The sequence below is a fragment of the Brassica napus genome, chromosome A9 (genome assembly GCF_020379485.1).
Source record: "Brassica napus cultivar Da-Ae chromosome A9, Da-Ae, whole genome shotgun sequence".
Classification (NCBI taxonomy): domain Eukaryota; kingdom Viridiplantae; phylum Streptophyta; class Magnoliopsida; order Brassicales; family Brassicaceae; genus Brassica; species Brassica napus.
Genome location: NC_063442.1, coordinates 44,798,085 through 44,823,487, shown reverse-complemented (window position 1 = coordinate 44,823,487; position 25,403 = coordinate 44,798,085). Strand labels below are relative to the sequence as shown.

Genomic DNA, 25,403 nt, shown 5'->3' with positions numbered 1-25,403 from the left:
AATTAATTTAATTTAATTTTATATACTTCTTAAATCAAAGGAATAACCACTACAAAATATATATTCTCTAGAGAACCAGACACAAAAAAATTTCAAACCTCTTTGACCATCATCCTATGTCAGTGCAGGATGCCACAATGCAATAAAAAAGATTGTTATAATTTTTTAATTTTTTCTAAATCTAATGGTTAATCCCTACGAAATTGAGTTTTCGGTAAATGCTCTATATAATGAAGTTTACACTCTTAAGTCTTGTTTAAAAATTTCTAACCACATTTTACATTTGTATTAATGTATTCTAAACTCTCTTTCATGGTACATGAGTATTGTCTCTAATTGTTTTACAGTTAATTTAATAGAACTTCAGTGCACTAACCACTATGAAATATATATACTCCAGAGAAATGACACAAAAAAAAATATTTCAAACCTCTCTGACCATCATCTTATGTAATTTCAGGATGCACTTATGCAATAAAACAAGATTGCAATATTTTTTGAATTTTTCTCAAAATCTGAAGGTTAACCCCTATGAGAGTGAATTTTCGTTAAATGCTTTATATAATGAAGTTTACACTCTTTAGTGGTGTTTAAAATTTTATAACCACATTATACATTTGTATTAGTATATTCTAAACTCTCTTTTATGATACATTAGTATTGTCTCAAATTTTAAATGTTAATTAAATAAAACTTCATATATTGCCTAAATCAGTGGACTAACCACTATGAAATCTCTATTCTCTAGAGAAACAAACAAACAAAAAAATCCAAACTTCTTTGAAAATATTCCTACGCCAGTGCAGGATGCAACTGCAATAAAACATGATTTTGCATATTTTTGATTTTTCTCAAAATCTGAAGGTTAACTCCTACGAAATTAAGTTTTTCGGTAAGTGTTCTTTATATTCATGTTTACACTATTTAGTGTTGCTTAAAATTTTCTAGCTACATTCTAATTTTGTAATAATGTATTCTACATCTATTTCATGATACATAGACATCGCTCCAATTTTTTTAACAATTAATTTAATAAAGATCTATATATTGCTTAAATCATAGGAATAAATATATTTTCTCTAGAGAAACGGACATAAAAAATATTTCAAACCATTTTGACCATCATCCTATGTCAGTTCAAGATGCAATTATGCAATAAAAAATATTGTCATAATTTTTGAATTTTTCTCAAAATCTGAATGTTAACACTCATACAAAATTTGATTTTCGGCAAATGCTTTATATAATGAAGTTTTCTCTGTTTAGTGTTGTTTAAAAATTTCTAACCACATTATAAATTTGTATTAATGTATTATATAATCTTTTTCATCGCACATGAGTATTGGCTTAAATTTTTCAACAATTAATTTAATAAAACTTCATATATTGTCTAAATCAGTGGACTAACATGAAATCTCTATTCTCTAGAGAAAAGATCATAATAAAGATTTCAAACCTCTTTGACCTTAATCCTATGCCACTTTAGGATGCATTTATTCCATAAAGTAAGATTTTCATATTTTTGATTTTTTATCACAATTTGAAGGTTAACCCCTACGAAATTTAGTTATTCGGTAAGTGCTCTATATATTTAAGTTTACACTCTTTAGTGTTGTTTAAAATTTTTTAACCAAATTATACATTATGTATGCTAAACTATCTTTTATGGAAATATACGTCTCTCTAATATTTTAACAATTAATTTTATAAAACTTTTTTGCTGCTTAAATCAGTGGACTAACCGTTATAAATATATATTCTTCAGAGAAACGGACACAAAAAATATTTCAAATCTTTTTTACCATCATCATTTGTCAGTGCAGGATGCAACTATGTAATAAAACAAGTTTTTCATATTTTTTTATTTTTTTTCTCAAAATCTAAAGGTTAAAATCCCTACGAAATTGGGTTGTCGGTAAATTCTCTATAAATGAAATTTACACTCTTTATTGTTGTTTAAAATTTTCTAACCACTTTCTACATTTTTGTTAGTATATTCTAAACACTGTTTCATGGTACATTACTATCCTCTATAATTTTTAAACAATTAAGTTAATAAAACTTCATATATTGCCTAAATTAGTGGACTAACACTATGAAATCTCAATTCTCTAAAGAAACGGGAACAAAGATTCCAGTGCAAGATGAAACTATGCTATAAAACAACATTTTCATATTTTTGATTTTTTTTTCTCAAAATATGAAGGTTAACCCCTACGAAATTTGAGTTTTTATGGTAAATATACTATATATTGAAGTTTACACCTTCTGGTGTCGCTTAAAATGTTCTAATAACATTCTAAATTTGTGATTATATATTATAAACTCTCTTTCATGGTACTTAGACATAGCTCTAATTTTTTAACAATTCATTTTAAAAAACTTTATATAATGCTTAAATCAGGGGCCTAACCATTATAAATATATATATATTCTCTTGAGAAATGGACACAACAAAGATTTTAAAACTCTTTAAACATCATACTATTTCAGTTCAGGATTCACTTATGCAATAAAAAAAAGATTGTCATTTTAAAAAAAAAAATATGAAGGTTAAGAACCCCTTCGAAATTGGGTTTTTGGTAATTTCCTTATATAATGAAGTTTACACTTTTATTGTTGTTTAAAAATTGCGAACCACATTATACATTTGTATTAATGTATTCTAAAATCTTTTTCAAGGTAAATGAGTATTGTCTTTAATTTGTTAACAATTAATTTAATAAAACTTCATAAATTGCCCAAATGAGTGGACTTACCACTATGAGATCTCTATTTTCAAGAAAAAACTAACACATTAAATATTTTAAACCTCTTTGACCATCATCCTATGACACTTCAGGTTGCAATTATTCCATAAAGCAATATTTTCATATTTTTGAAATTTATCAAAATCAGAAGGTTAACCCCTACAAATTTTAGTTTTTCGGTAAATGCTCTATATGTTGAAGTTTACACTCTTTAATGTTGTTTACAAATTTATAACCATATTATACATTGTATTAATGTATGCTAAAATTTCTCTCATGGTACATAGACATCACTTAAAAGTTTAATAATTAATTTAATTTAACTTTATATACTGCTTAAATCAATAGAATAACCACTACAAATATCTATTGTCTAGAGAAACAGACACAAAAAAAATTTCAAACCTATTTGACTATCATCCTATGTCAATGGAGGATGCAACAATGCAATAAAAAAAAGATTGTTATAATTTTTTAATTTTTTTCTAGATCTAATGGTTAACTCCTACGAAATTGAGTTTTCGGTAAATACTCTATATAATGAAGTTTACAATCTTAAGTGTTATTTAAAAATTTCTAACAACATTTTACATTTGTATTAATGTATTCCAAACTTTATTACATGGTACATGACTATCATCTCTAATTGTTTTACAATTAATTTAATAGAACTTCTATGCACTAACCACTATGAAATATATATTCTATAGAGAAATGACACAAAAAAAGATTTCAAACCTCTTTGACCATCATCTTATGTAAATTCAGGATGCACTTATGCAATAAAAAAAGATTGAAATAAAACAAGATTACAATTTTTTTCTAATTTTTCTCAAAATCCGAAGGTTAACCCATATGAGTGAGTTTTCGTTAAATGCTCTGTATAATGAAGTTTATATTCTTTAGTGGTGTTTAAAAATTTATAACCACATTATACATTTATATTAATGTATTCTAAACTCTCTTTCATGATACATTAGTATTGTCTCAAATTTTAAAAGTTTAATTAAATAAAACTTCATATATTGCCTAAATGAGTGGACTAACCACTATGAAATCTCTATTCTCTAGAGAAACAAACACAAACAAAAGAAATCCAAAATTCTTTGAAAATATTCCTATTCTAGTGCAAGATGCAACTGCAATAAAACAAGATTTTGCATATTTTTGATTTTTCTCAAAATCTGAAGGTTAATAACTCCCTACGAAATTAAGTTTTTCGGTAAGTGTTCTTTATATTGGTTTACACTATTTAGTGTTGCTTAAAAATTTCTGGCTACATTCTACATTTGTAATAATGTATTCTAAATCTCTTTCATGGTACATAGACATCGCTCCAATTTTTTTAACAATTAATTTAATAAAAATATATATACTGCTTAAATCATTGGACTACCACTATAAATATCTAATTATCTGTTCTCTATATAAACAAAAATTCTTGTTAATCTTATTTCTAAGTCACAATCCAAAATCTACAATAGTTCTCTATAAAAATGATAATCAACCAAAAATACAAGGTTCTTAAAAAAGTATTAAAAATGCAACCTATTGATGAAAAATTCTGAAAAAATATTCATCTATCAACAAAAAATTTTAGTTATCCTAATTTCAAAGTCACAATCCCGAATCTACAATAGTTCTCTATAGAAATGAAAAATTTCCAAAAATAGTAGTTTCTATAAAAATTATTGAAAATATAACCTATTGATGAAAAAATATGAAAGAATACTCATATATCAACAAAAATTCTTCTTATCCTAATTTCAAAGTCACAATCCCAAATCTACAATAGTTCTCTATAGAAATGAAAACTTTTCAAAAATAGCAGTTTTGTAAAAATTATTGGTATCCTTATTTCTAAGTAATAATTCCAAATCTACAATAGTTCTTTATAAAAATGAAAATTATCCAGAAATAGCAGGTTTTTAAAAAATTATTTTAAAAATACAACATATTGATGAAAATTTCTGAAAGAATACTTACTCATCTATCAACAAAAATTCTAGTTATTCTAATTTCAAATTTACAATCCCAAATCTACAATAGTTCTCTATAGAAATAAGAAATTTGTAAAAATAGTAACTTTCGTAAAAATTATTGAAAATATAACCTATTGATGAAAAATGTTTAAGAATACTCATCTTTCAACAAAAAATCTTGTTATCCTAATTTCAAAATCACAATCTCAAATCTACAATAGTTCTCTATAGAAATGAAAAATTTCCAAAAATAGCAGTTTTTGTAAAGACTATTGTTATCCTTATTTCTAAGTAACAATTCCAAATCTACAATAGTTCTTTATAAAAATGAAAACTATCCATAAATAGCAGGTTTTTAAAAAAAAAATTTAAAAATGCAACCTATTGATGAAAATTTCTGAAAGAATACTCATCAATCAACAAAAATTTTAGTTATCCTAATTTCAGATTCACAATTCCAAATCTACGATAGTTCTCTATAGAAATAAGAAAATTCTAAAAATAGTAACTTTCGTAAAAGTTATTGCAAAAAAATGCAAACTATTGATGAAAATTCCGAAGAATACTCATCTATCAACAATTTTTTTTGTTATCCTAATTATAAAGTCACAATCCTAAATCTACAATAGTTTTCTATAGAAATAATAACTTTTCAAAAGTAGCAGTTTTGGTAAAAATTATTGAAAAATGTAACCTATTGATGAAAGTTTTTGAAAGAATACTCATCTAGCAAACATAATTTTTGTTATCCTTATTTCTAAGTCACAATCTCAAATCTACAATAGTTCCCTATAAAAATGAATATTTTCCAAAAATAAGAGGTTTTTTAAAAATTATTTTAAAAATGTAACCTATGGATGAAAAATTCCAAAAGAATACTCATCTATTAACAAAATTATTTTTATACTAATTTCGAAGTCACAATCCAAAATCTACTATAGTTCTCTACAAAAGTGAAAACTATCCAAAAATAGCAGGTTTTTTAAAAATTATTTTAAAAATGCAACCTATTGATGAAAAATTCTGAAAGAATACTCATCTTTCAACAAAAATTCTTGTTATCCTTATTTCTATGTCACAATCCTAACTCTACCCTAGTTCTCTATAAAAATGAAAATTCTCCAAAAATAGCAGGTTCTTAAACAAATATTGAAAAAATGCAACCTATTGATGAAAATTTCTCAAAGAATACTCATCTATAAACAAAAATTCTTGTTAACCTTATTTCTAAGTCACAATCCCAAATCTACAATAGTTCTCTATAAAAATGAAAACTATCCAAAAAATAGAAGGTTCTTAAAAAGTATTAAAAATGCAACCTATTGATGAAAAATTCTGAAAAATACTCATCTATCAAAAAAATTCTAGTTATCCTAATTTCAAAGTCACAATCCCGAATCTACAATAGTTCTCTATAGAAATGAAAAATTTCGAAAAATAGCAGTTTTTGTAAAAATTATTGAAAAATAACCTATTGATGAAAAAATGTGAAAGAATACTCATCTATCAACAAAAATTCTTGTTATCCTAATTTCAAAGTCACAATCTCAAATCTACAATAGTACTCTATAGAAATGAAAACTTTCCAAAAATATCAGTTTTTGTAAAAATTATTGTTATCCTTATTTCTAAGTCACAATCCCAAATGTACAATAGTTCTCTATAAACATAAAAACTATCCAGAAATAGCAGGTTTTTAAAAAAAAATATTTTAAAAATACAACCTATTGATGAAAAATTCTGAAAATATATATGTTAGGTTATATTCGGATATCCATTCGGGTTCGGATATTATCCGTTCGGATTCGGATATCCAATCTCTCCTAATTCAATACATGTTCGGGTATTTTACTACTTTGGTTCAAATTTCGGTTCGGATTTTTCGGATCAGGTTTGGATACAGGTTCGGGTATCGGGTAAAATGCTGACCCCTAACTGTAGATATGTAGATAGAGGGTCTAATTCGTTAAATAAAATGAGTTCGGAGGCTTTTACGTTAGATATTTAGAGTTTTTGTTCGAAATAAACTTATTTGGAATATTTATTGTTAAAAATCCCGAAAAAAAATCTCAAAACCATGAGAACTATACGAGGGTTTGATTTATATCTAATATAAGTAATCAAATGCTATTTATTCAGCTATATTTCTAGTTACAAATATATACTTCTTTTTGTTATACACGCAAACATATGACCGTTGTTAGTAGCTTGTGTAATGTTTTTGCCATTTAAAGAACCAAATCGTTTTTTTCTTTTCCTTTTGTTTGGTTAAAGTTCTAAATTGGTCTTTAATGTGCTTTGTGTGGATGAAGATAAAAGCTGTAATGCGCGTTTGTTAACAAACCGATTTAAGTAAATCAAACAAATAATAATTGCCAAAAATACATATAGTTATCATTTTATTTTATTTTTTGTTAATCAACCAACTAGTTTGTGTCTAAAATCTCGAGAGGATTTGTACTAAAAAATTTAATTCCATTGAAGGGATGTAAAATGGAGCAACTTCGAGAGATAGGAGAGGTATTAGGAGGCATAAGAGCCTTAATGGTGTTCAAGGACAACATTCATATCAACCAGCGTCAATGCACTCTATTACTCGACCTCTTCATCGCCACATACGACTCAGTTTCCGAATCCATGAGACTAAACCTACGTTTCGGAGAGAAGAACACGTCCAAATGGAAGATTCTAGAACAGCCCTTGAGGGAGCTTCTATGTGTGGTACGAGAAGGGGAGGCTTACGTTAGGTTCTCTTTAGAGCCTAAACTAGGCTTTTGGGCTAAAGCTGTTTTCTTACAACACAACATAGATTGCATGGAGCTTCACGTTCATAACCTTCTCTCTTCTGTACCCATCATCATCGAGGCTATAGAGATGGCAAGCGAGCTTTCAGGGTGGGACGAACAAGAGATGAACAAGAAGAGGCTGGTGCATTCGAACAAGTACATGAAGCAATGGAACGACTCTCAGATGTTTACATGGAAGTTCGGGAGAGAGTATTTGGTGACCGAGGACTTGTGCAGCCGGTACGAGAGTGCTTGGAGAGAGGACATGTGGCTTCTAACGCAAGAGCTTCAGGAAAAAAGGCGTCCGGGTTCAAGCAAACAAGACAGGAAGATGGCAGAGTTCCTTTTGAAGAATCTAGGAGATGGTAACGAGCTGTTTCCATCTTCTATTCTGGTCAGCTCGAAAGATTACCAAGTGAAGAAGAGATTAGGTAATGGGAGTCAGTACAAGGAGATTACATGGTTAGGTGAAAGCTTTGCGCTTAGGCATTTCTTTGGAGACATCGATGCTCTGCTTCCTCAGGTCACTTCATTGCTATCTCTTTCACACCCAAACATTGTGTATTACCTTTGTGGATTCGCTGATGAGGAGAAGAAAGAGTGTTTCCTTGTTATGGAACTAATGAGTAAAAGCCTTGGGACGCACGTCAAAGAGGTGTGTGGTCCGAGGAGGAAGAACACACTCTCCCTCCCGGTCGCGGTTGATCTGATGCTTCAGGTATCACGTGGTATGGAATATCTTCACTCCAAGGGAGTGTACCACGGAGAGTTGAATCCATCTAACATTCTTGTCAAACCAAGAAGAAGTAACCAAACCGGAGATGGGCATTATCTACACGGCAAGATTTGTGGCTTTGGTTTGACTTCTGTCAAGGGCTTCTCCTTTAAAAGTGCTTCTTCGAATGAGAGTTTTCCATTCATATGGTATTCCCCTGAAGTGCTAGAGGAGCAGGAACAGGGCGGAAGCAGCCTTAAGTACACCGAGAAATCTGATGTGTACAGCTTTGGAATGGTTTGCTTTGAGCTTTTAACAGGTAAAGTACCGTTTGAGGATAGCCACCTTCAAGGAGATAAAATGAGTAGAAACATTAGGGCTGGGGAGAGACCGCTTTTCCCGTTTCATTCACCTAAATTCATAACAAACCTGACCAAAAGATGCTGGCATGCTGATCCGAACCAGCGTCCATCTTTCTCGTCCATAAGCAGAGTTCTGCGGTACATCAAACGGTTTTTAGCTTTGAACCCGGAATGTCAACAAGACACGCTTGTCTCTCCTCCTGTGGATTACTGTGAGATAGAGACTAAGCTGTTGAAAAAGCTCTCATGGGAAAAAACAACAGAGTTAGTTCAAGTTTCACAGGTTCCTTTTCAGATGTTTGCATATAGGGTGGTGGAACAGGCAAAGACTTGTAAGAAAAACAATCTCCGAGAGGCTTCAGAATCGGGTAGTGAATGGGCATCGTGTAGTGAAGATGAAGGTGGGGGTGGATCAGACGAGCAGGTGTCATCTGAGAAGGAAAGGAGGCTTTCATGCTCAAATGAGGTGGGTATGAGGAAGAAGAAGCCTGTTTCAAAAAGAGCTTCTGGCCTGAAACCAATTCAAAAACCAGGTTTGAGCAGTAGTCAATATATATAGATAGAGAGGCTACACTCCATACATATATTTGAAATTCGTTACATAATTTTTTTTTGTGTTTCAGGAACAAGTAGAGGACGATCAAGGCATCCCCCACTGAGCCCATGTGGGCAAAGTATGAGAACGCACTCTGAGAGTCAACTGATAGTGATGAGTCCAAAGATACGGCGATCAAGCTCCGGTCATGTCTCTGACTCTGAGCTTTCCTAGTCTTCCTTGTGCACAACACACACAAGAAAAAACATATTCATTAGCTTATATAGTTCAACATCCTGTATAAGAGCACTAAGACTTGTTGTGACACACACACAGTCCAGTAAATATAAATGCTTTAAAACAACAATCCTTTATCTGAAGTTCCTACAAATAGGTCAGTAACTTATTGGATACTATCTCCAGGGAAGTGTCTGTCTGATATTCAAAAATCAAACTCCTAAAACGTATTTGACCACTTCATAACGTCACAAATGCAATTTCGCAATGGACTGAACTGAACAACCTGGTTGGAATGCAAAGCACAGGTGCTCCATGGATGTAATATCTATCATCTATCAAACCGAATCTATTCACGCTAATTAAATCCTGATGTTGGAAAAGATATAATATTTAGGATCTTCTATTCACACTAATCAATTTATATTGACATACAATCCCCAATCTTAATTTCATTTCATGTCATTTTCTCTTTTTATGAGAAATATTTTTCTATTTATATATTTTCTCAATACAAATTTCACATAACTAATTCATTTCAGTGTTGTGACAAAATATATATATATATATATATATATATATGATTTTAATGACTTTTTACCTTTAAAATTACCGGAAGTTTACTATGTTTAACAAAATATTTCGTACGTGACTTTAATTAATTAAGACAACTTAGAAACATAAGTATGAAATCCCGAGATACAACTCCAAATACAAGAACAAAACTGCAGAATTACCAACGATTAGAGGATACACGTATATATTTCCTTATTATAAAAATGATATAGAATTATCAATCAACGTAATCAAGCTCTTCGATGATTCTTCATGACCCAAAACCTCTCGATCACTTGTGCCGTTCTTCCTGGAATCCTCCCAGCTATTAAATCCCACCTTCACAACCAACAACATCAACAAAAACTAATAGTTAATGATCCCTTGTTAACATCGCATATTAAACAATGACCCAACAAAATAAAGACTAATAAATTAAGAAAGAAAGAAAGAATGAAAAAACCTTTCGCCGACAAGCTTATACATTCTGCAGATCAAATCCTCTTCTTCTTGTGTCATTGCTATTTCTTCCCACTCAAGACTGCTCACTTCTGTTTCATGTCATCAACCAAAACTTTATCAAGTAAAATTTATAGGGCAACGTACGTGTTTTGGAGATGGGTGAGAAATATATATACATACCTTCCGAAGAAGAGGAAACAATGGTGGCATAAGCATTGGTCTTGGGATGCTTCGACTTACGCTGCTTATCCATCTGAAATACGATCTTACGTTAATGATTTTATATATAGATTCAGGTGTTACGGTTTAAGGTAGAGCAGAGAGTGGCGGATGTTTAAAGAACACGGACTCTCTTCTCTATTTATAGTGTCATTTTCTACCGACCGGTTTGGTCAGTTTCCACATTAAGTTATTATGTATTGTATATTAATTCCCTTCAATTTGTTAAGTGTAAATATATAACACCCCAAAGAATATTAAATGATATCATCATTAATTAATTTGCAACTTATGGGTGGCAGCATTATGCCAGTATGAATGTAGTGCTTGATGGGTTTCGTTGTGAACCAATCATATTAAACATGTTTCACTATATACATCCGTTGCTCCATCATGTTTTGTGTATTTGCCTTTAAAATAAATAAGACTAGCTACTTGCCCTGAGTTGATGTTTCATACGTAATAGCTAACTAACTGTAAGTAATAAGTATGCATGAAATAAATGATAGGAGTAGTTCGCTTAATGCTAACAAACTATTTTACTACGTATGTTTTTGTTACATACATGAATACACTACTCTTTCTTTAACCTGTCTAGCTTAAATGAAAAGGTTTTGAGGTAGCTAGGACTTAGCCATGGATAAAATGTTTTTTTTTAGTTGGATCTATGATTTTGCAGTAATATTAGATCAATCAGTTAAAAGACTGTTTGATTTTTTTGGAATTTTAAGTTTACGTACGGTGATATGTTTGAAAACAATATTATCCATGAACATCTTGATATATAAATTATTAGTGGTTGATTACATGATAACACATTAATAATGCATGGTAGTTGAACTAAAAAAAAAGTTAAGTAAATAACAATCCAATTCCAACCCTCATTATCTGCTGGTATGCATTAGGAGAATCACTTTATATTTAAATTTATGAATTCCAGTCTATTGAATTAAATTCCCAATTTAATGAAAAGTGAAGTTAGAACTAGCAATTGGAGAGTTGAAAGTTGGTTAGAGTTGGATAGAAAATTAATTAGAGCGTTGTGGATATTCCCATTATTCACATCGCAATGTTATTCCATGCTTCTTTTTATTTGGTTCGATTTATTCTTTATTTACAAGACATCGAAAAAGGTTGAGCAAACTATGCAGTTGCAACTGAACATGACGCGTGGACTTTTTTTTTGTTTAGTTAATCTGTTGGGACCACGGCATGATTCATGACGCATCCGATTTTTGGCACACACTTTTTACGAATGCACAGAGACAATAGTAATGGATGTTAAAAAGAATATAAGAAAAACTGCATAAAGAAGTGCTTGACCAAGACTAGAAAAAAGAAGAGAAACAATAAAAAAGTTGGCAAAAAAGATTTAAAAAGAGTTGACTGGAATAAATGTTACGAAATTCGAAATTCCAACTTTTTTGTTACAATGTTTAACTATTAGACAGTAGCAACATCGGACGGTGATGAATACTTGTGTTTAATGACAACACTATGGAGAATCACAAATGCGCTATTCGAATAAAAATCATTGTATGAATTGTAATACTTGAAGTGCTAAGTATATTTTACAAACTTTATAATATGCCTTGAAAAAGTTGAAATTGGGAATCCATTAGCAAGGCTAGCAGATGAGTGTTTTTTTTTAAATTAACCCTCTCTAAGACTAACGCATGCCTTTGCAAATCTTCCTCTTAAATATTTTATTAGACAGTAGCAACATCGGACGGTGATGATTTACTTGAGTTTCATGACAACACTATGAAATCACAAATGCTCTATTCGAATAAAATCGAATTATAAAAGTTGAAGTGCTAAGTACATTTACAAACTTTATAATATGCCTTGAAAAAAGTTGAAATTGGGAATCAAATAGCAGGTCTAGCAGATGCGTGTGTTTTTAATTAAGCCCTCTCTAAACACATGTCTTTACAAATCTTACTCTAAATTTTCTTTCTTTTAGTCATAGCCCTTTCTAAGACTGAGATATTGAGAAAGCAGATATGTTTCAATCTCAATGGAAACTATCAATTCCAAGGAAAAGCATATAAGATAGTAAACAAGGAGGGATAAGTTTTACAGCCTAAGATATTGAATCAAGCAGTTATGTTTCAAAAGAAAGTGTCAGTCAGATCACAAATCACAAGACATAAGGAGTGAACAAAGTTATACAACCTGCGAAATAATGTAGTAGTAGTCAATCACAATGGCCTGCCTTTTCCTCCAAGACGGCGTGCAAGCTCAAAATCTTTTCTCACTGATATGAAGAGAAGCAGATATGGATGAGGCAATGTTCTAAATAAGGGAGACTGAAAATGGTTTTCCTTATTTTGGGAAGGAGTACTTACTTAGAGTAACACGTCTTGCGTGGATAGCGCAGAGCATCGCATCAGAGAAGAGGCCAACTAGGAAATCTTCAGCCGCCTGCCCCCGCCCACCAAAAGAAATATAAAAAAAAAAGGATCAGTATAAATTAGACATCAAGTGGAAAACAGGAAACAAAAGAGGGAAGGAGTAGGTACCTCTTGAATAGCCATAAGAGCTTCAGCAGTCCAACGGGTAACATCGGGAGGGGCAAAGATCTGGGTGACACTTCTCACCTGGTTAGGTAGAACAACAATGTTGCAATTAGTAAAAAAGGGAAGTTCCATATCACTAGTGTCGAGTCATGTTAAGCAGGCAAGCATATGATAGGAAGAACGATAATTTGGGATAGTATTAGTTACTGTAGTTTCAGAAATCACCATAATGGTTGCTTTATATTCTATATCAGTATGTTCACTTGCAGAGTCATTGAAAACAAGTAGCAGAATGTATGAATAACAAAGTTAATTACAGATGACTTACTTCTCGGATGAAACTAGCGGCAGGGATAAGAAGTTTGGTGGTCTTCTGGAAATGGCGAATCTCCCTGAGGGCAACGGTTCCAGGCTTGTAACGGAATGTCTTCTTCTTGTTGGAACCTACAAAGACAGACAGACATAATAAGAAGAAATGCAAATAGACAAGTCCTGAGAGAGAGAGAGAGTATCCAAAATAGAGATTTTAAAATACGTCACTAACTTTTAGGCATAGCTTGTTTAGTTCGCTTAGTCCCTCCTTTCTTCACAAAACCAAAACCAAAACAGATGAGAGAGAGCAGTTTGTTGATAAAGAAGCAAATGAAAATGTAACTTACTTTTCTACCGGCGGTGGTGGTTGCTGGTGGAGTTGCTGCTGCAATTGAGTCACGTCGCAACGAAAAGGAAGATAGAGATGAAAAAAAGGAGGATTCAATGGATATCAACAAAAACGTGTTAGAAAGACTCACTCTGTTGAGCTTCACCACCTTGGCTGCCTCCTCTTCTCGTCGGGGTCTACACATTTCAATAGATTCGTCAACAACAGTAACGAGATTGCGTCGAAACCTAACTCAGAAAAAAAAAGAGATGACGTACCGCACTCGGACCTGCAGCCGAAGATGAAGCAGTCGCATCTACAAATTTCAGATGCCAAATTAGGGTTTAACCTAGAAAATAAATAAAATCAATAAGGCAAAGAGAGAGAGAGAGAGAGTACTAGTTGGATTGCGATCTCGGGCCCTGGAAGCGAAATGTTTCGTTCTCGCCATTGATTTGATTTCACTTACTGCCGCCGGAGGAATCGCACCGTAAAAGATAGATAAATCCCTTAGAAATAATTTATCAAAAACTTGGGTTAGACAACAAAATGAGAGATTGATTATTTGGAAAAAGCGGATGGGGGGGGGAGGGAGAGATTTTATTTGTTTTCCCGCTTCACCTTCAATTTTTTGATTTTCAAATCCTTTTGCTTTCTTTCACACCAACGCTTCTTTTTGTGCACACACACACAAAACTCATAAGAGGCATGAATCCTCCTACTTCTTAACACGCCCTCTCACTCAGAGGGTTTGCTTACCTGATATACAAGAGTGTTTTAACCACTGTTTTTAAAAACCAGACCAACCGTAATCCCGAGATATACCGGATTGAGTTGTTTGTCTAAGGGAAATTAAACTATCTAAAACCGCAAAAAAAAACCAGAAATGGGCAAACCTCTAAACCAGTTTCAAACCGGGTTCAGTTATTAAATGTAAAATTTTGAGTTCCATTTAACAATTAATTTTATTTTATAAACTATTTTTCTTTTCATCTATCAATAAATAATATATTGGGATTTTAGATATATGGTTTTCAATTTTTTTTTTAAAAAATGTGATTAAGCCATCACAACATATTTAGGCCTATGAGTGTACAAACAAAAAACTTCCCTCAAAGCAAGAGAATACATAGCTTTTACAATCGTTGAGCTTTACTCCCTTCTTCAGCCATTCTCTTATTGATCTCATGTGCTGCATTGAAAATCCCCATAGTTGGTTGGTTACACACAAAGCACTTCTTGTTCTTCATGTGATGCTGCATCATTAATATAACATAAAACTCTTTAGTTTTTACAAACAAAACACGCAGACAGAATCATCGTAATTTTTTTTTTTGAAAGAATGTTAAATTAATTCAAACAAAAAAACTGTTTTACACTTTGTGTTACATTGGAATTGATTTTTTCATAAGATCAAAACTAAACATTTAAGAAGCTATCGTGTTCCAAACCAGAAGGCTAAGCCACCCGAATGTACCTGGTAACAGAATCATCATAATTAACTCTTAATAAATTTATCATCATACCTTTAAAGCACAATGCTTACAAAGTAATGCTTGCAATTTGGTGACAACTGGATCAACAAAAGGCTCTCTGAATATGAAGCAATCAAATAGCAATACATCTTCGTCTTCCTCACTTTTAGCATCATCATCATCTTCAACGCCCATAGCTTTATTTCTCTTCCTAACTTTCTCAGCTTCTTCCCACTCTTTCTCTATCTGCCATCCCGGCTTGTAATCTCCACGGTCATGCAAGAACTTGCAAGAATCTCCATATCCACAGTATCTTGTTTCTTTGTAAACAGAAAAATAAATAAATGGAAGACTACAAACCGGAAAAAGATGAGAAGCACAAAGAAAACTATCTAAAATTATTTTGGAAAAAGTTTATTTGGATGAGATTTTTTATTTTTATGTAATGTATGTAGATACATCCACAAAACTGAATTTTTGTTTTAGTTGAGATTCCAGACTTTTAAATTTAAAATTTTAGATTTTCACATATTTAGTCAAAAGCCAAAAACAAATATAACCTTAACATTACATAAACACTCACTAATATCAAAGTGTGTGGCCTGTGGCCAATGCCTCTTTGCTAACAACAAGGAATGACTCTCAGTCTATGTAATGATGGTAAAACTACGAACTCCGAGTCATCCCCTCAAACTCTTGTCTCTCTTATTTACACACATCGAAACCTAAAACAAAAATATTTTTTATAACAGGTAAGCCAGAAGAAACTGGAGTATGAGAAATGAGTTTTCAAAGGTACAGTTGCAAGTGGAAGGGCTTTTATAATCGAATTTAATATCGATGGCTACACGGTTAGGTGGGATGAGGAAGGCAGCCATGATATATGGAGGAAGAACTACTGTGAAATTATTGAAGAAGTGCACCGAGAGAATGAAGATAAGAGGCTAGGGACCGGCAATGGCGGTGGGGGAGTCGTCGGGTCCAGGTCCACGGCGTAGAAGAAAATAAATAGATGAGATTTTTATGGAATGTTTTAATTTTATTTTGTTGTCTTGTAATGAAACCCTAAATTTAGTTTAATCTTGTCTTTAAATTCCAAAAAAAAAAGTTGAAACTACAACACTTTTGGATTTTTGATTGGAATATTTTTCGAATTAGTAGTGTTGAAAAGGGAGTTTGAAAGAGTCTTGTGAGACATACATACTGATACTACTAACTTGGTTTCTAAGAATAACTGAATATGGTACAATATTTGCACTATTTGCTGTTTATATAGATGATTAGCTGGCAGATTCAAATTTCGACAGAAATCAAGATTGAAAGCGAGCCTTTAGGAGTTTAATTCATAAAAAGTAGGAAATTAGGATATATTTATATTAAAATTGTTCTCTTCCCATTTGGTTTCACTTTCCACTTGTTTATTAATGGCTCATTGTGAAATATTCACTCCGTTTTTGAATAAGTGTCACAATGACATTTTTCACACAGAGTAAGAAAATTATTGAAATATATGTAAGTTGTTATTAATTACATCTCTCCAACCAATAGTTTTTGAGATAAATAAAATTATTTATAAAAACAATGGAGTTTGCAATTAATTTTCAGCTGAAATTAAGTATAATTTGCATTGGACTTGTAAAGTAACACTTTTTGTGTAACAAGAAAAAAATGTTAGAATGATACTTATTATGAAAGAGAGAGAATATGTAAATTAGTTTGTTTATTGAATCAGTTTTTAGATGATAATTCTTCTGAACAAACCCAAAGTCAGTTCATTCGAAAAAAAATAAAAAGAATCATAGCAAAAGAAAAATTAACAACTAAAAATAGATTATGCCGCCACCATACCATGTCCTCTGCTTTCAAGCCATTAAGTTAAAATGGATTAACGACCACCGCCGGTGGATCCTCTCGGACAAGACCAATCTGGTCTTCATAATTTCCAAACGGGTTCTCACCTTCGTAATTTCCAGGTGGATTATAAACGCAAATCGCATAAAGACCACCATTTGAGCAATCCACACGTGCACACCCAACCTTCGTGCTGTCTCTCCACACGATCTGCGTGTAGTGTCCACACATTTGTCCCGGCTCACACGTGTTAGCCTTCACGTCGTAAAACTTGTTCTCATCGGCCCACACTTTAACGATATTTATGGTCCTCCAGTTATTTTGTCCCGCCCAAAATATGTTTTCTCCGTACGGACCGTTGGAGTGAACAAGCCTACAGTCCCCAACACGCTGTCTGGCCCACCTACGCGCGTACGCCGCTAGTCTTCCGTCCCATCGTAACGGTGGTTCTCCCACGCGGGCTCGTATGAGGTTGTGTGCGTATAGAAACTGAATGCTCGCTCTGTTTACTTTGTTACGATGATGTCGTCTTCTCCTCCACCTGAACCTGAACGAGGATCGTTTCCCGGTTAACGATAGTGGTGATGATGAGGACAGGAAGCGAGTACTTGTCCCTGACGAAGAGTTAACGGCGATCTGTGTAGAAGGCTCGCTGTGATTAATTTGGCCCGTCACGGCCCAAAACTGAAGGAGGAATAACACAATGGCGGCGAATATGATAAAAGGAGCTCGTAATCCCCCTTTACGAAGCTCCATTTTTCAATAAAGAAAAATGCAACTTTTTTGACCGGAGAGTTAATTACTTAAATCTAGGTAAAAGTATAATTAACTCTACGGTAAAATTTGTGAGACAGAACGGATTAATAGGTAACTGTTTCTATTTATGAACGTTAAATATAAAATTATCCTTTTCAACTTTGCAAGTCAATCAAAGTCAACGCATGGTGAATATTGAATATCGGAATGCCATTAGGAATAAAAATGGTAGTTAAAACTACATTTAGGCAAAAAAATTTAAGGTCCAAGTGGTAAAAAATATACTTTATAAAGAGTTATCACACAAGTAGTACTTGACCGGTTGGTTCATCAACCAAAGCTTTTTGAGACCGGTTTTCCTGGTCCAGGCAAGCCATGGCTTTGTCTACGCGTAATCTGTGATTGAAGAATTAGACATTAGGAGAAAAATCACAACTAGAGATCATACAAATGAAGAAAAGAACATAGTGATTAAAGGCTCAAATGTAAAAGAGACAAGAAGGCAAAAGCGCCACGACAAGAAACACTTCTTGCTTCATATATAGTCACAAATCATTACATGGTGGTGGCAAGAATCAATTTGCATACGGAAAGATTAAAGTTCCCACATGATAATCAAATAAATATTCCCTGACGGTCTACTTGTTTAATGATTCCTATATTATGATTTAATGTTCCCAAGAAAAAAGAAAGCTAACCTCCGTAGCTATACAGAGACAAGTGTTGGGTTGTGTTCACTCGCCTCTAGACCAATACCCACTCTTTCCACCAGTTTTACGCTCGAGCCTCACATCTGTAATGCTGATATCTTTGGAAGCAGCCTTGCACATGTCGTAAACAGTTAAACCAGCAACCGATACAGCAGTCATAGCTTCCATCTCAACTCCGGTTTTGCCAGTGCAAGAAGCTTCTCCTTCAATGTCAACACTAAAATCCTCAGGGTTTAATCTCAAGTCTACGCGAACATGCGTAAGAGCAATGTTATGACACAGTGGGATTAAACTGCTGGTTTGTTTAGCTCCGTTGATGCCAGCGATCTTCGCCACTCCGAGAACGTCTCCTTTCCCCATTTGATTGGCTAAGACCAAATCGAAAACTCTTTTCCCTAGAATGACTTTACAGCAAGCCAATGCGGTTCTCTTAGTATTGTCCTTTGATGAAACATCCACCATCTGAGCTTCCCCGGAGACGCCGACATGGGTTAGCTTAGAGATATCTTCAGTAACCACTTTGGGAGGTTGTTCATATTGCCTAGAACTCTCCGGTTTTGTAGATTCCAGAGATCCAATACTGGAGTTCAACTCAGGGTAATCCATAGTCGCAGGAGGTTCAGCTCCAAAGATTGATTGCATTTCCTGAAACACCAATTGATCATCTCAATACCAACGAAGATGTAGGAATCAATGGAGAAAGCAACGAACTTTAAAGCAGTAGAGTGAATCTACTTAGTTTCTCAACACGATTAGTTTGTAGCTAATTACAGAGAGTAAGAAAACCTGATTCAGCTCATCTAGAACTCGGAGATTTATTTCATCGGAAAATTTACTGCTGAAACCCCTTTTCGCCGGAACCGGGAATCGACGGAGAAACATGGCGCGACGGAGCGTCGAAAACATTTTATTTCACGACAAGAGACAGAACAGGATGCGAGAAAGAGACAAAACTAAAAGTAGGGGTTCTACTAAACCGGAAAGAAAAGAGTAGCGAACCGTACATTTAAACCGAAATAACCGATATTCCAGCCTGGTGCAATTTAAAAAAAGTACTTAAACCGAAATGGAAATTTAGCCCTGGTTATCCAACTGTATCATGTGTATAAATGAGCTGCCAATCGTGGCTTAGCTAACGCCCACAGTGGTTTAGCCTTAGGCATAGTCATCCCGTAAACTTCCAACGTATCTATATTTGCCGGCGAAGTCCAGTCAAAGCAATGGAAGAGCCGAGCCAAAGCCATTAGCACCATCGTCACACCTAACGGAGCTCCGGGGCACTTCCTCTTCCCCGCGCTAAACGGCAATATCTTATAATCCGCCCCGACCCCCGTGGCTTATCTCGACCCGTCCGCTTCCATCGACCGGCCAATGTCGTTCGGGCCTAAACTCGTCAGTGTCGTCCCATATCTTCGTGTTTCGACCCAACCCATGTGTGTTGATGAAGACACGTGTCTTTGCGGGGATGTAGTAGCCGTTGACCGTCGTTGGTCGAACGGATTCGTGAGGGATCAAGAACGGTCCGGCCGGATGCATTCGGAACGTCTCTCGTACCACACAACGTAGATAGTTTAAATGGACTAGATCAGATTCATCAACATCCGTTTCGATCCTACAATACTGTCGAGCTCCTCTTGAATTTTCAGCATCTCTCGCGGTTGCTTAATCACTTCGGCCATAGCCCATTCGTTCGTGACCGCAGACGTGTCGGTCGCAGCCGCTATCATGTCCTACTCAAATTACAAATATAAACGTAAAAAAATTAAAAGACAGTCGAATATTAACATAAACAAACGTAATGAGTTTGATGCATTAATGAACTTGGTCAAAATCAATAACAATACCTGAATGAGAGCTTTGATTTCAACGTCATCCATGTGTTCTTTCCCATTCTCACCAGGGAGAGATAGTAAAACATCAACAAAATCCATTTCTCCATTATTATTATTAGTATTATCTTCCCTTTCCCGTTTTGCTCTTCTGTGCTCGTCGATGATCTTCGTGTGAAACTTGTCCACACGCTTCTCTACGTCCTTCATTTCTTTCTCGCAGCCGTAGGGATCCACCCATCTCCAAAACGGCAAGTAGTCGCCTAAGTAAATAACACCCAACAGCCTAAACAGCTTATGAGTTATATGCATAAACTCTTGAGCTTCTTTTGGAGCTACTGCAGACCCTGGCCCAAAGAATTGCTTCCCTAGTAGCATCCGGGTCACATTGTTCATAGAGAAAGCACCGAATACTTCCCTAAGGTTTATGAGTTTTCCACATTCTGCTCTTTTGTAGACATCTGCTATTAGGTAACGGGACTCTTCAGCCCTCTGGGCTGTAAAAGATTCGAGTCTTTTGGTTGTAATTAGGTGTTCCATGCATATCCTCCTCATTCTTTTCCAATGCGGGCCCATTGGCGCTAAGGCTACATCCCCACATCCGTAAGCCAGGTGGACTGCGGCCAGTGTTTTAGGCCTCGATGAGAAAACATCATCTTGCCTGAAGAGAATCTCTCGGATGGTATCCGGATCATTCGTTGTGATGGCATCGACGTTTCCAAGCCGAAGGTAGACTAATGAGCCGTACTTGTCACAGAGCCTAGCCATATCCCGGTGAGGTAAAGGACCCAATTGGAGAAGGTTGCCTAAAATAGGCCACCTTGGTGGGCCTGGAGGAAACTTTTGGGTTTTACATGCTGAAACTTTTAGCCATCTCCATAGAAGAACATTGAGAGAGAGAATAGCAAAGAGAGAAAAAGCCAACAATAAAATCATCTAATCTTATATTTTGTGTTCGATAGAAACTTTTCATTTGTTTAGAGTCTTTGTTGTCTTAATATATAACAAATAATGAAAGACTCTTAGCTAAGTTTTTGTTAGAACTACCATTCACCCAACTTCCCGAATATTTAGATAAAAACTTTATCTCTTTCTTTGGTGTGTCACTTTGACAAACTACATGCTATGTTCATGTTCTTTGAATCGGATTATTAGGACAGAATTAGCTCACGGAAGAGACATCGCATGATAAAAATACATGTAAAACTGAGCGCAGACAGAAAATCAATATAATGTCAGAAAACTATTAGAAAGGTTGCAATTTTTGTCCTTGGAATTATCGAAACTGAAAGGAAATATGTAAAAATGACATTTGTTTAGTAAGAACAACTGAAGGCCAACTATGGAATGGTTCCATGGTCTAGCGGTTAGGACATTGGACTCTGAATCCAGTAACCCGAGTTCAAGTCTCGATGGAACCTTTTTCTTTTAACTAACTCTACTTCCATGGTCAAGCGGTTAGGACAAATGGTTTCATGGTCTAGCCACTTATTTCTACTTTCTTCTGTCTCCCCCAAAGGCTATTTATTTTATGCACCACCCGTGTCCGCGTGTTTCGGAAGGCACCCCTCTCTTTTTCAAGATCGTACCACAATAATCGGAACACTGTATATGTTTTACCATTAACATTTATATCATCAAAGGATAAATGAGGGGATAAGCATAACAAGTTAACATTTCTTTCTAATGGGACATATGGTCCACTTAAAGTCAGAATGGGCTGATGTACGGGTAAGCGTAATTCTATTTGTGTAAACTTGTTAAGCTAGATGGGTTTCCAACCTAAAACTAATTGGTGCTAAGTGGAGTGACCCATCCATCTTATATATTGCTAAGGATCCCTTCCAATATCTGATGTGAGACATTTATCCCTAATACGCCCCTTCGAGATGATGGCTCTTTGAGCGTCAATTTCGGAATGTTCGGGCAAAGATCGATGGGTCAATTTTGGGCCAGATCGATGTGGATCGGGTTGAACTGCGTGGATCAGGCTCTGATACCATGTTAAGCTAGATGGGCTTCCAACCTAAAACCAATTGGTGATAAGTGGAGTGACCCATCCATCTTATATATTGCTAAGGATCCCTTCCAATATCCGATGTGGGACATTTATCCCTAATAAAACTATGTTCTTCATTGATAACAAAATTTTGTTTTTTCTTTTTAATTGAATTCTAAAAGTATATTTTCTATGGATGCCACTCATTTTTATTATCCCATATCGGCTTCTCCTCGGACCACGGTTAATAATTAAACCTGTATATATTCATTTTAACCCCGTGTTTTATTTCTACAAAATCCATCATGGTCACCTTTTTGGTACCAACCAAAACATAATCATAAAAATAACTACTTTATATCTAACAAAAACTCACGAAAAGGTAAAGGCACCGACCAAAACTTAATGCTCATCGTATATAAGTAAGCAAACAATAACTCAAAGCTCGTCGAGAAACAGACGTCACACACACATGCACACACAGTTACTTCCTGTAGAAAAATTAAAGAATGTTTAAACTGTTTCAAGAAAGCACCGGAAGGAAACTGATCATATATCTCTAACTGGTAGTAAAGCCAAAGCCGTAAATGATCTGATGTAAGAAAGTGTTTTATAACTCCTCTTGTTCGCTATTTCCTCCCAAAAGAGAGTAGATATCTTTAAATAATATTTTCTTCCCGAATATTACTCGAGTAACTTTAAATATTTCTTTGTTTATATGTGTGGAAATTATTTTTATATAGACGTGATTGGTTAAAAAGTGGAAGCCATATACTTCAGGTAATATTTATCAAATGCCCTTTTGATGTCAATATATAAATCACCGTACGAAGACGTGGTTTTTCTTGTGATAGTCATATTATTCTTGAAATCCGTATATGTTTTATTTATAAGCTTATAAATATATTCATGATGGGCGAAGCCACAGGCCAGCCAACACATTGGTATAGAGTATAGACTAGAGTTTAGACTTTGGTCCATTCAAAAAATCATCAATGCTATTAAAAAGCGACCTCTGTGGACATGCGCTGCCCAAATATATGAATGAACATAAAATTAATTAGTTAACAATTATGATAGGAAAAGGGTTCTTTGTACATATATTTTCACGAAAATGGCATGCATGCACTGAGCAATTACACCTAATAAAGCGATCTCAATTAAAATAAGAAACAATATAACATGAAGATTTCCTGAATTTGTTGGAGTAAATTATTATAGTATATACATGTTCCACTACAAGAAAACAGCGACATACTGAGGGAAAATATCGTCGGTATGTCGTCGGAATAACGCTATTCCGACGACATACCGACGAAAAAAGTCCTCCGAAATAACTCCTCGGAATTCCATTTTTCCTCGGAAATTTCCGATGGAATTCCGAGGAAACGAATTTCCGAGGAAATTACGAGGACCACAAGTTCGTCGGAATTTCCTCGGAATATTCCGAGGAAGATGTTGTCGGAATATCCCGAGGGATACACTTCCTCGGAATATTTCCAAAATTAAAAAAAAAAATATAAATTTATTTTTTTAAATTGAAATTCGAAAATATAAAACTAAAATTGAAATAGAAAATATATTTAAAATACAAAAAAAATAAAATAGTTTTATAAATAAAAAAATGTTTTATAAATACAAAATTAGTTATAATAAATATAAATATTTTTATAAATATGAAATCATCTTTTTATAAATACAAAATAGTTTTTATAAATACAAAAAAAAACTAAAATAGTTTTTATAAATAAAAAAATGTTTTATAAATACAAAATTAGTTATAATAAATATAAATATTTTTATAAATATGAAATCATCTTTTTATAAATACAAAATAGTTTTTATAAATACAAAAAATAATAAAATAGTGTTTATAAATCAAAAAAATGTTTTATAAATACAAAATTAGTTTTAATAAATATAAATATTTTTATAAATATGAAATCATCTTTTTATAAATACAAAATAGTTTTTATAAATACAAAAAATAATAAAATAGTGTTTATAATAAAAAAAATGTTTTATAAATACAAAATTAGTTTTAATAAATATAAAATAGTATAAAAATTAAAAAATAGTTTAAATAAATCACAAAAACAGTTAATAATTACAAAAAATAGTTTTAAAAATATTTAAAATGTTAAATAATTACAAAAAATAGTTTTCATAATATTAAAAATGTTTAATAAATATAGAAATTTATATTTTATATATAAAATACATAAAACGTTTTATAACCACAAAAAATGATTTTAAATATTATATATATGATTTTTAATCTTAAAAAAAGTTTTATAGATTTTAAAAATGTTTAATAAATATATAAATGAATTTAAAATGCAAAAAATAGATTTTATATACAAAAAACGTTTTCAATATATATATATAATTACAAATTCGATTTTTATAACCACAAAATTAATAAAAACTAAAAAAAAAAATTCAAATCAAGTGATACAAATCAAATCTACCATTCACCCTAACAAAATCTATAAATCTACCATTCACCCTAACAAAATCTATAAATCTCATTCCAAAATCATCAAATCTACTTAAAAACCATACAAATCTAACCTAAAAGAGTGGGATAGGGTTCATACATGAGGATTAGGGTGGAAATCGCGAGGGAGAAGAGAGAAAGCGCCGCAAATCGCAAGGGAGAAGAGAGGAGTCGACGAAATCGCAGGAGAAAGAGAGATTGCGGCGGAGAGAAATGGGGAAGAAGGTCGGGCTCGACCTAATAAAATGAGGGGTCCGACGGAAATTATCCGTCGGAATTTCCTCGGAAATATTTACTATATCCGTCGGAATTTCCTCGGAAATCATTAATTCAATTTTCGCGAAATATTTGGCGGCTTGGTTTACCCGGTTAAATGAAAATATTCCGAGGAACCAGGTTTCCTCGGAATTTCCTCGGAATTTACCGAGGAAATTCCGAGGAACCAGGGTTTGGGGTTTCAAAACATCGATTATTTTCGCCGTATTTCATTTCTTATACAATTATAATGCATACCATTG

At 33.4% G+C, this 25,403-nt stretch overlaps 5 protein-coding genes, 1 non-coding gene and 1 pseudogene across 10 annotated transcripts; 2 read left to right on the top strand and 5 right to left on the bottom strand.

Moving 5' to 3' along the window:
* Window positions 1-6,902: 6,902 nt before the first annotated feature.
* Window positions 6,903-9,636, top strand: LOC106381744 (tyrosine-protein kinase Srms). The gene has a single exon (XM_013821687.3). It carries the CDS (start codon window positions 7,226-7,228, stop codon window positions 9,152-9,154), a length of 1,929 nt encoding a protein of 642 aa, XP_013677141.3. The 5' UTR covers window positions 6,903-7,225; the 3' UTR covers window positions 9,155-9,636.
* Window positions 9,637-9,764: 128 nt separating this feature from the next.
* Window positions 9,765-11,247, bottom strand: LOC106381754 (MYB-like transcription factor ETC1). The gene is made up of 3 exons (XM_013821695.3): window positions 10,565-11,247; window positions 10,386-10,473; window positions 9,765-10,261 (listed from the first exon to the last, which is right to left on the bottom strand). Exons 1-3 carry the CDS (start codon window positions 10,635-10,637, stop codon window positions 10,174-10,176), a joined length of 249 nt encoding a protein of 82 aa, XP_013677149.1. The 5' UTR covers window positions 10,638-11,247; the 3' UTR covers window positions 9,765-10,173.
* Window positions 11,248-12,637: 1,390 nt separating this feature from the next.
* LOC106381764 (histone H3-like centromeric protein CENH3) lies at window positions 12,638-14,584 on the bottom strand. 5 transcript variants are annotated; one of them, XM_048742029.1, is made up of 10 exons: window positions 14,387-14,584; window positions 14,165-14,274; window positions 14,044-14,081; window positions 13,917-13,962; window positions 13,785-13,822; window positions 13,670-13,709; window positions 13,454-13,569; window positions 13,129-13,206; window positions 12,955-13,030; window positions 12,638-12,863 (listed from the first exon to the last, which is right to left on the bottom strand). In XM_048742029.1, the coding sequence occupies exons 2-10, from the start codon at window positions 14,214-14,216 to the stop codon at window positions 12,808-12,810; spliced, it is 540 nt and encodes a 179-aa protein (XP_048597986.1). In that variant the 5' UTR covers window positions 14,217-14,274; window positions 14,387-14,584; the 3' UTR covers window positions 12,638-12,807. The 5 variants fall into 5 exon arrangements, with proteins under 5 accessions (XP_048597986.1, XP_048597987.1, XP_048597984.1 ...); XM_048742030.1 differs by having other exon boundaries at window positions 13,785-13,819; XM_048742027.1 differs by having other exon boundaries at window positions 13,785-13,962; window positions 14,387-14,493.
* Window positions 14,585-16,949: 2,365 nt separating this feature from the next.
* Window positions 16,950-17,932, bottom strand: LOC106369244 (pathogenesis-related protein 1A-like). Its single transcript, XM_013809371.3, has one exon. It carries the CDS (start codon window positions 17,845-17,847, stop codon window positions 17,116-17,118), a length of 732 nt encoding a protein of 243 aa, XP_013664825.2. The 5' UTR covers window positions 17,848-17,932; the 3' UTR covers window positions 16,950-17,115.
* Window positions 17,933-18,040: 108 nt separating this feature from the next.
* LOC106381793 (cyclic pyranopterin monophosphate synthase, mitochondrial-like) lies at window positions 18,041-19,534 on the bottom strand. The gene is made up of 3 exons (XM_013821726.3): window positions 19,344-19,534; window positions 18,546-19,202; window positions 18,041-18,243 (listed from the first exon to the last, which is right to left on the bottom strand). Exons 1-2 carry the CDS (start codon window positions 19,461-19,463, stop codon window positions 18,582-18,584), a joined length of 741 nt encoding a protein of 246 aa, XP_013677180.2. The 5' UTR covers window positions 19,464-19,534; the 3' UTR covers window positions 18,041-18,243; window positions 18,546-18,581.
* A 3-nt stretch (window positions 19,535-19,537) lies between these two features.
* Window positions 19,538-21,893, bottom strand: LOC106381802 (annotated as a pseudogene).
* Window positions 21,736-21,807, top strand: TRNAQ-CUG. The gene has a single exon. It is a non-coding gene; the product is annotated as a tRNA-Gln (tRNA).
* Window positions 21,894-25,403: the final 3,510 nt, after the last annotated feature.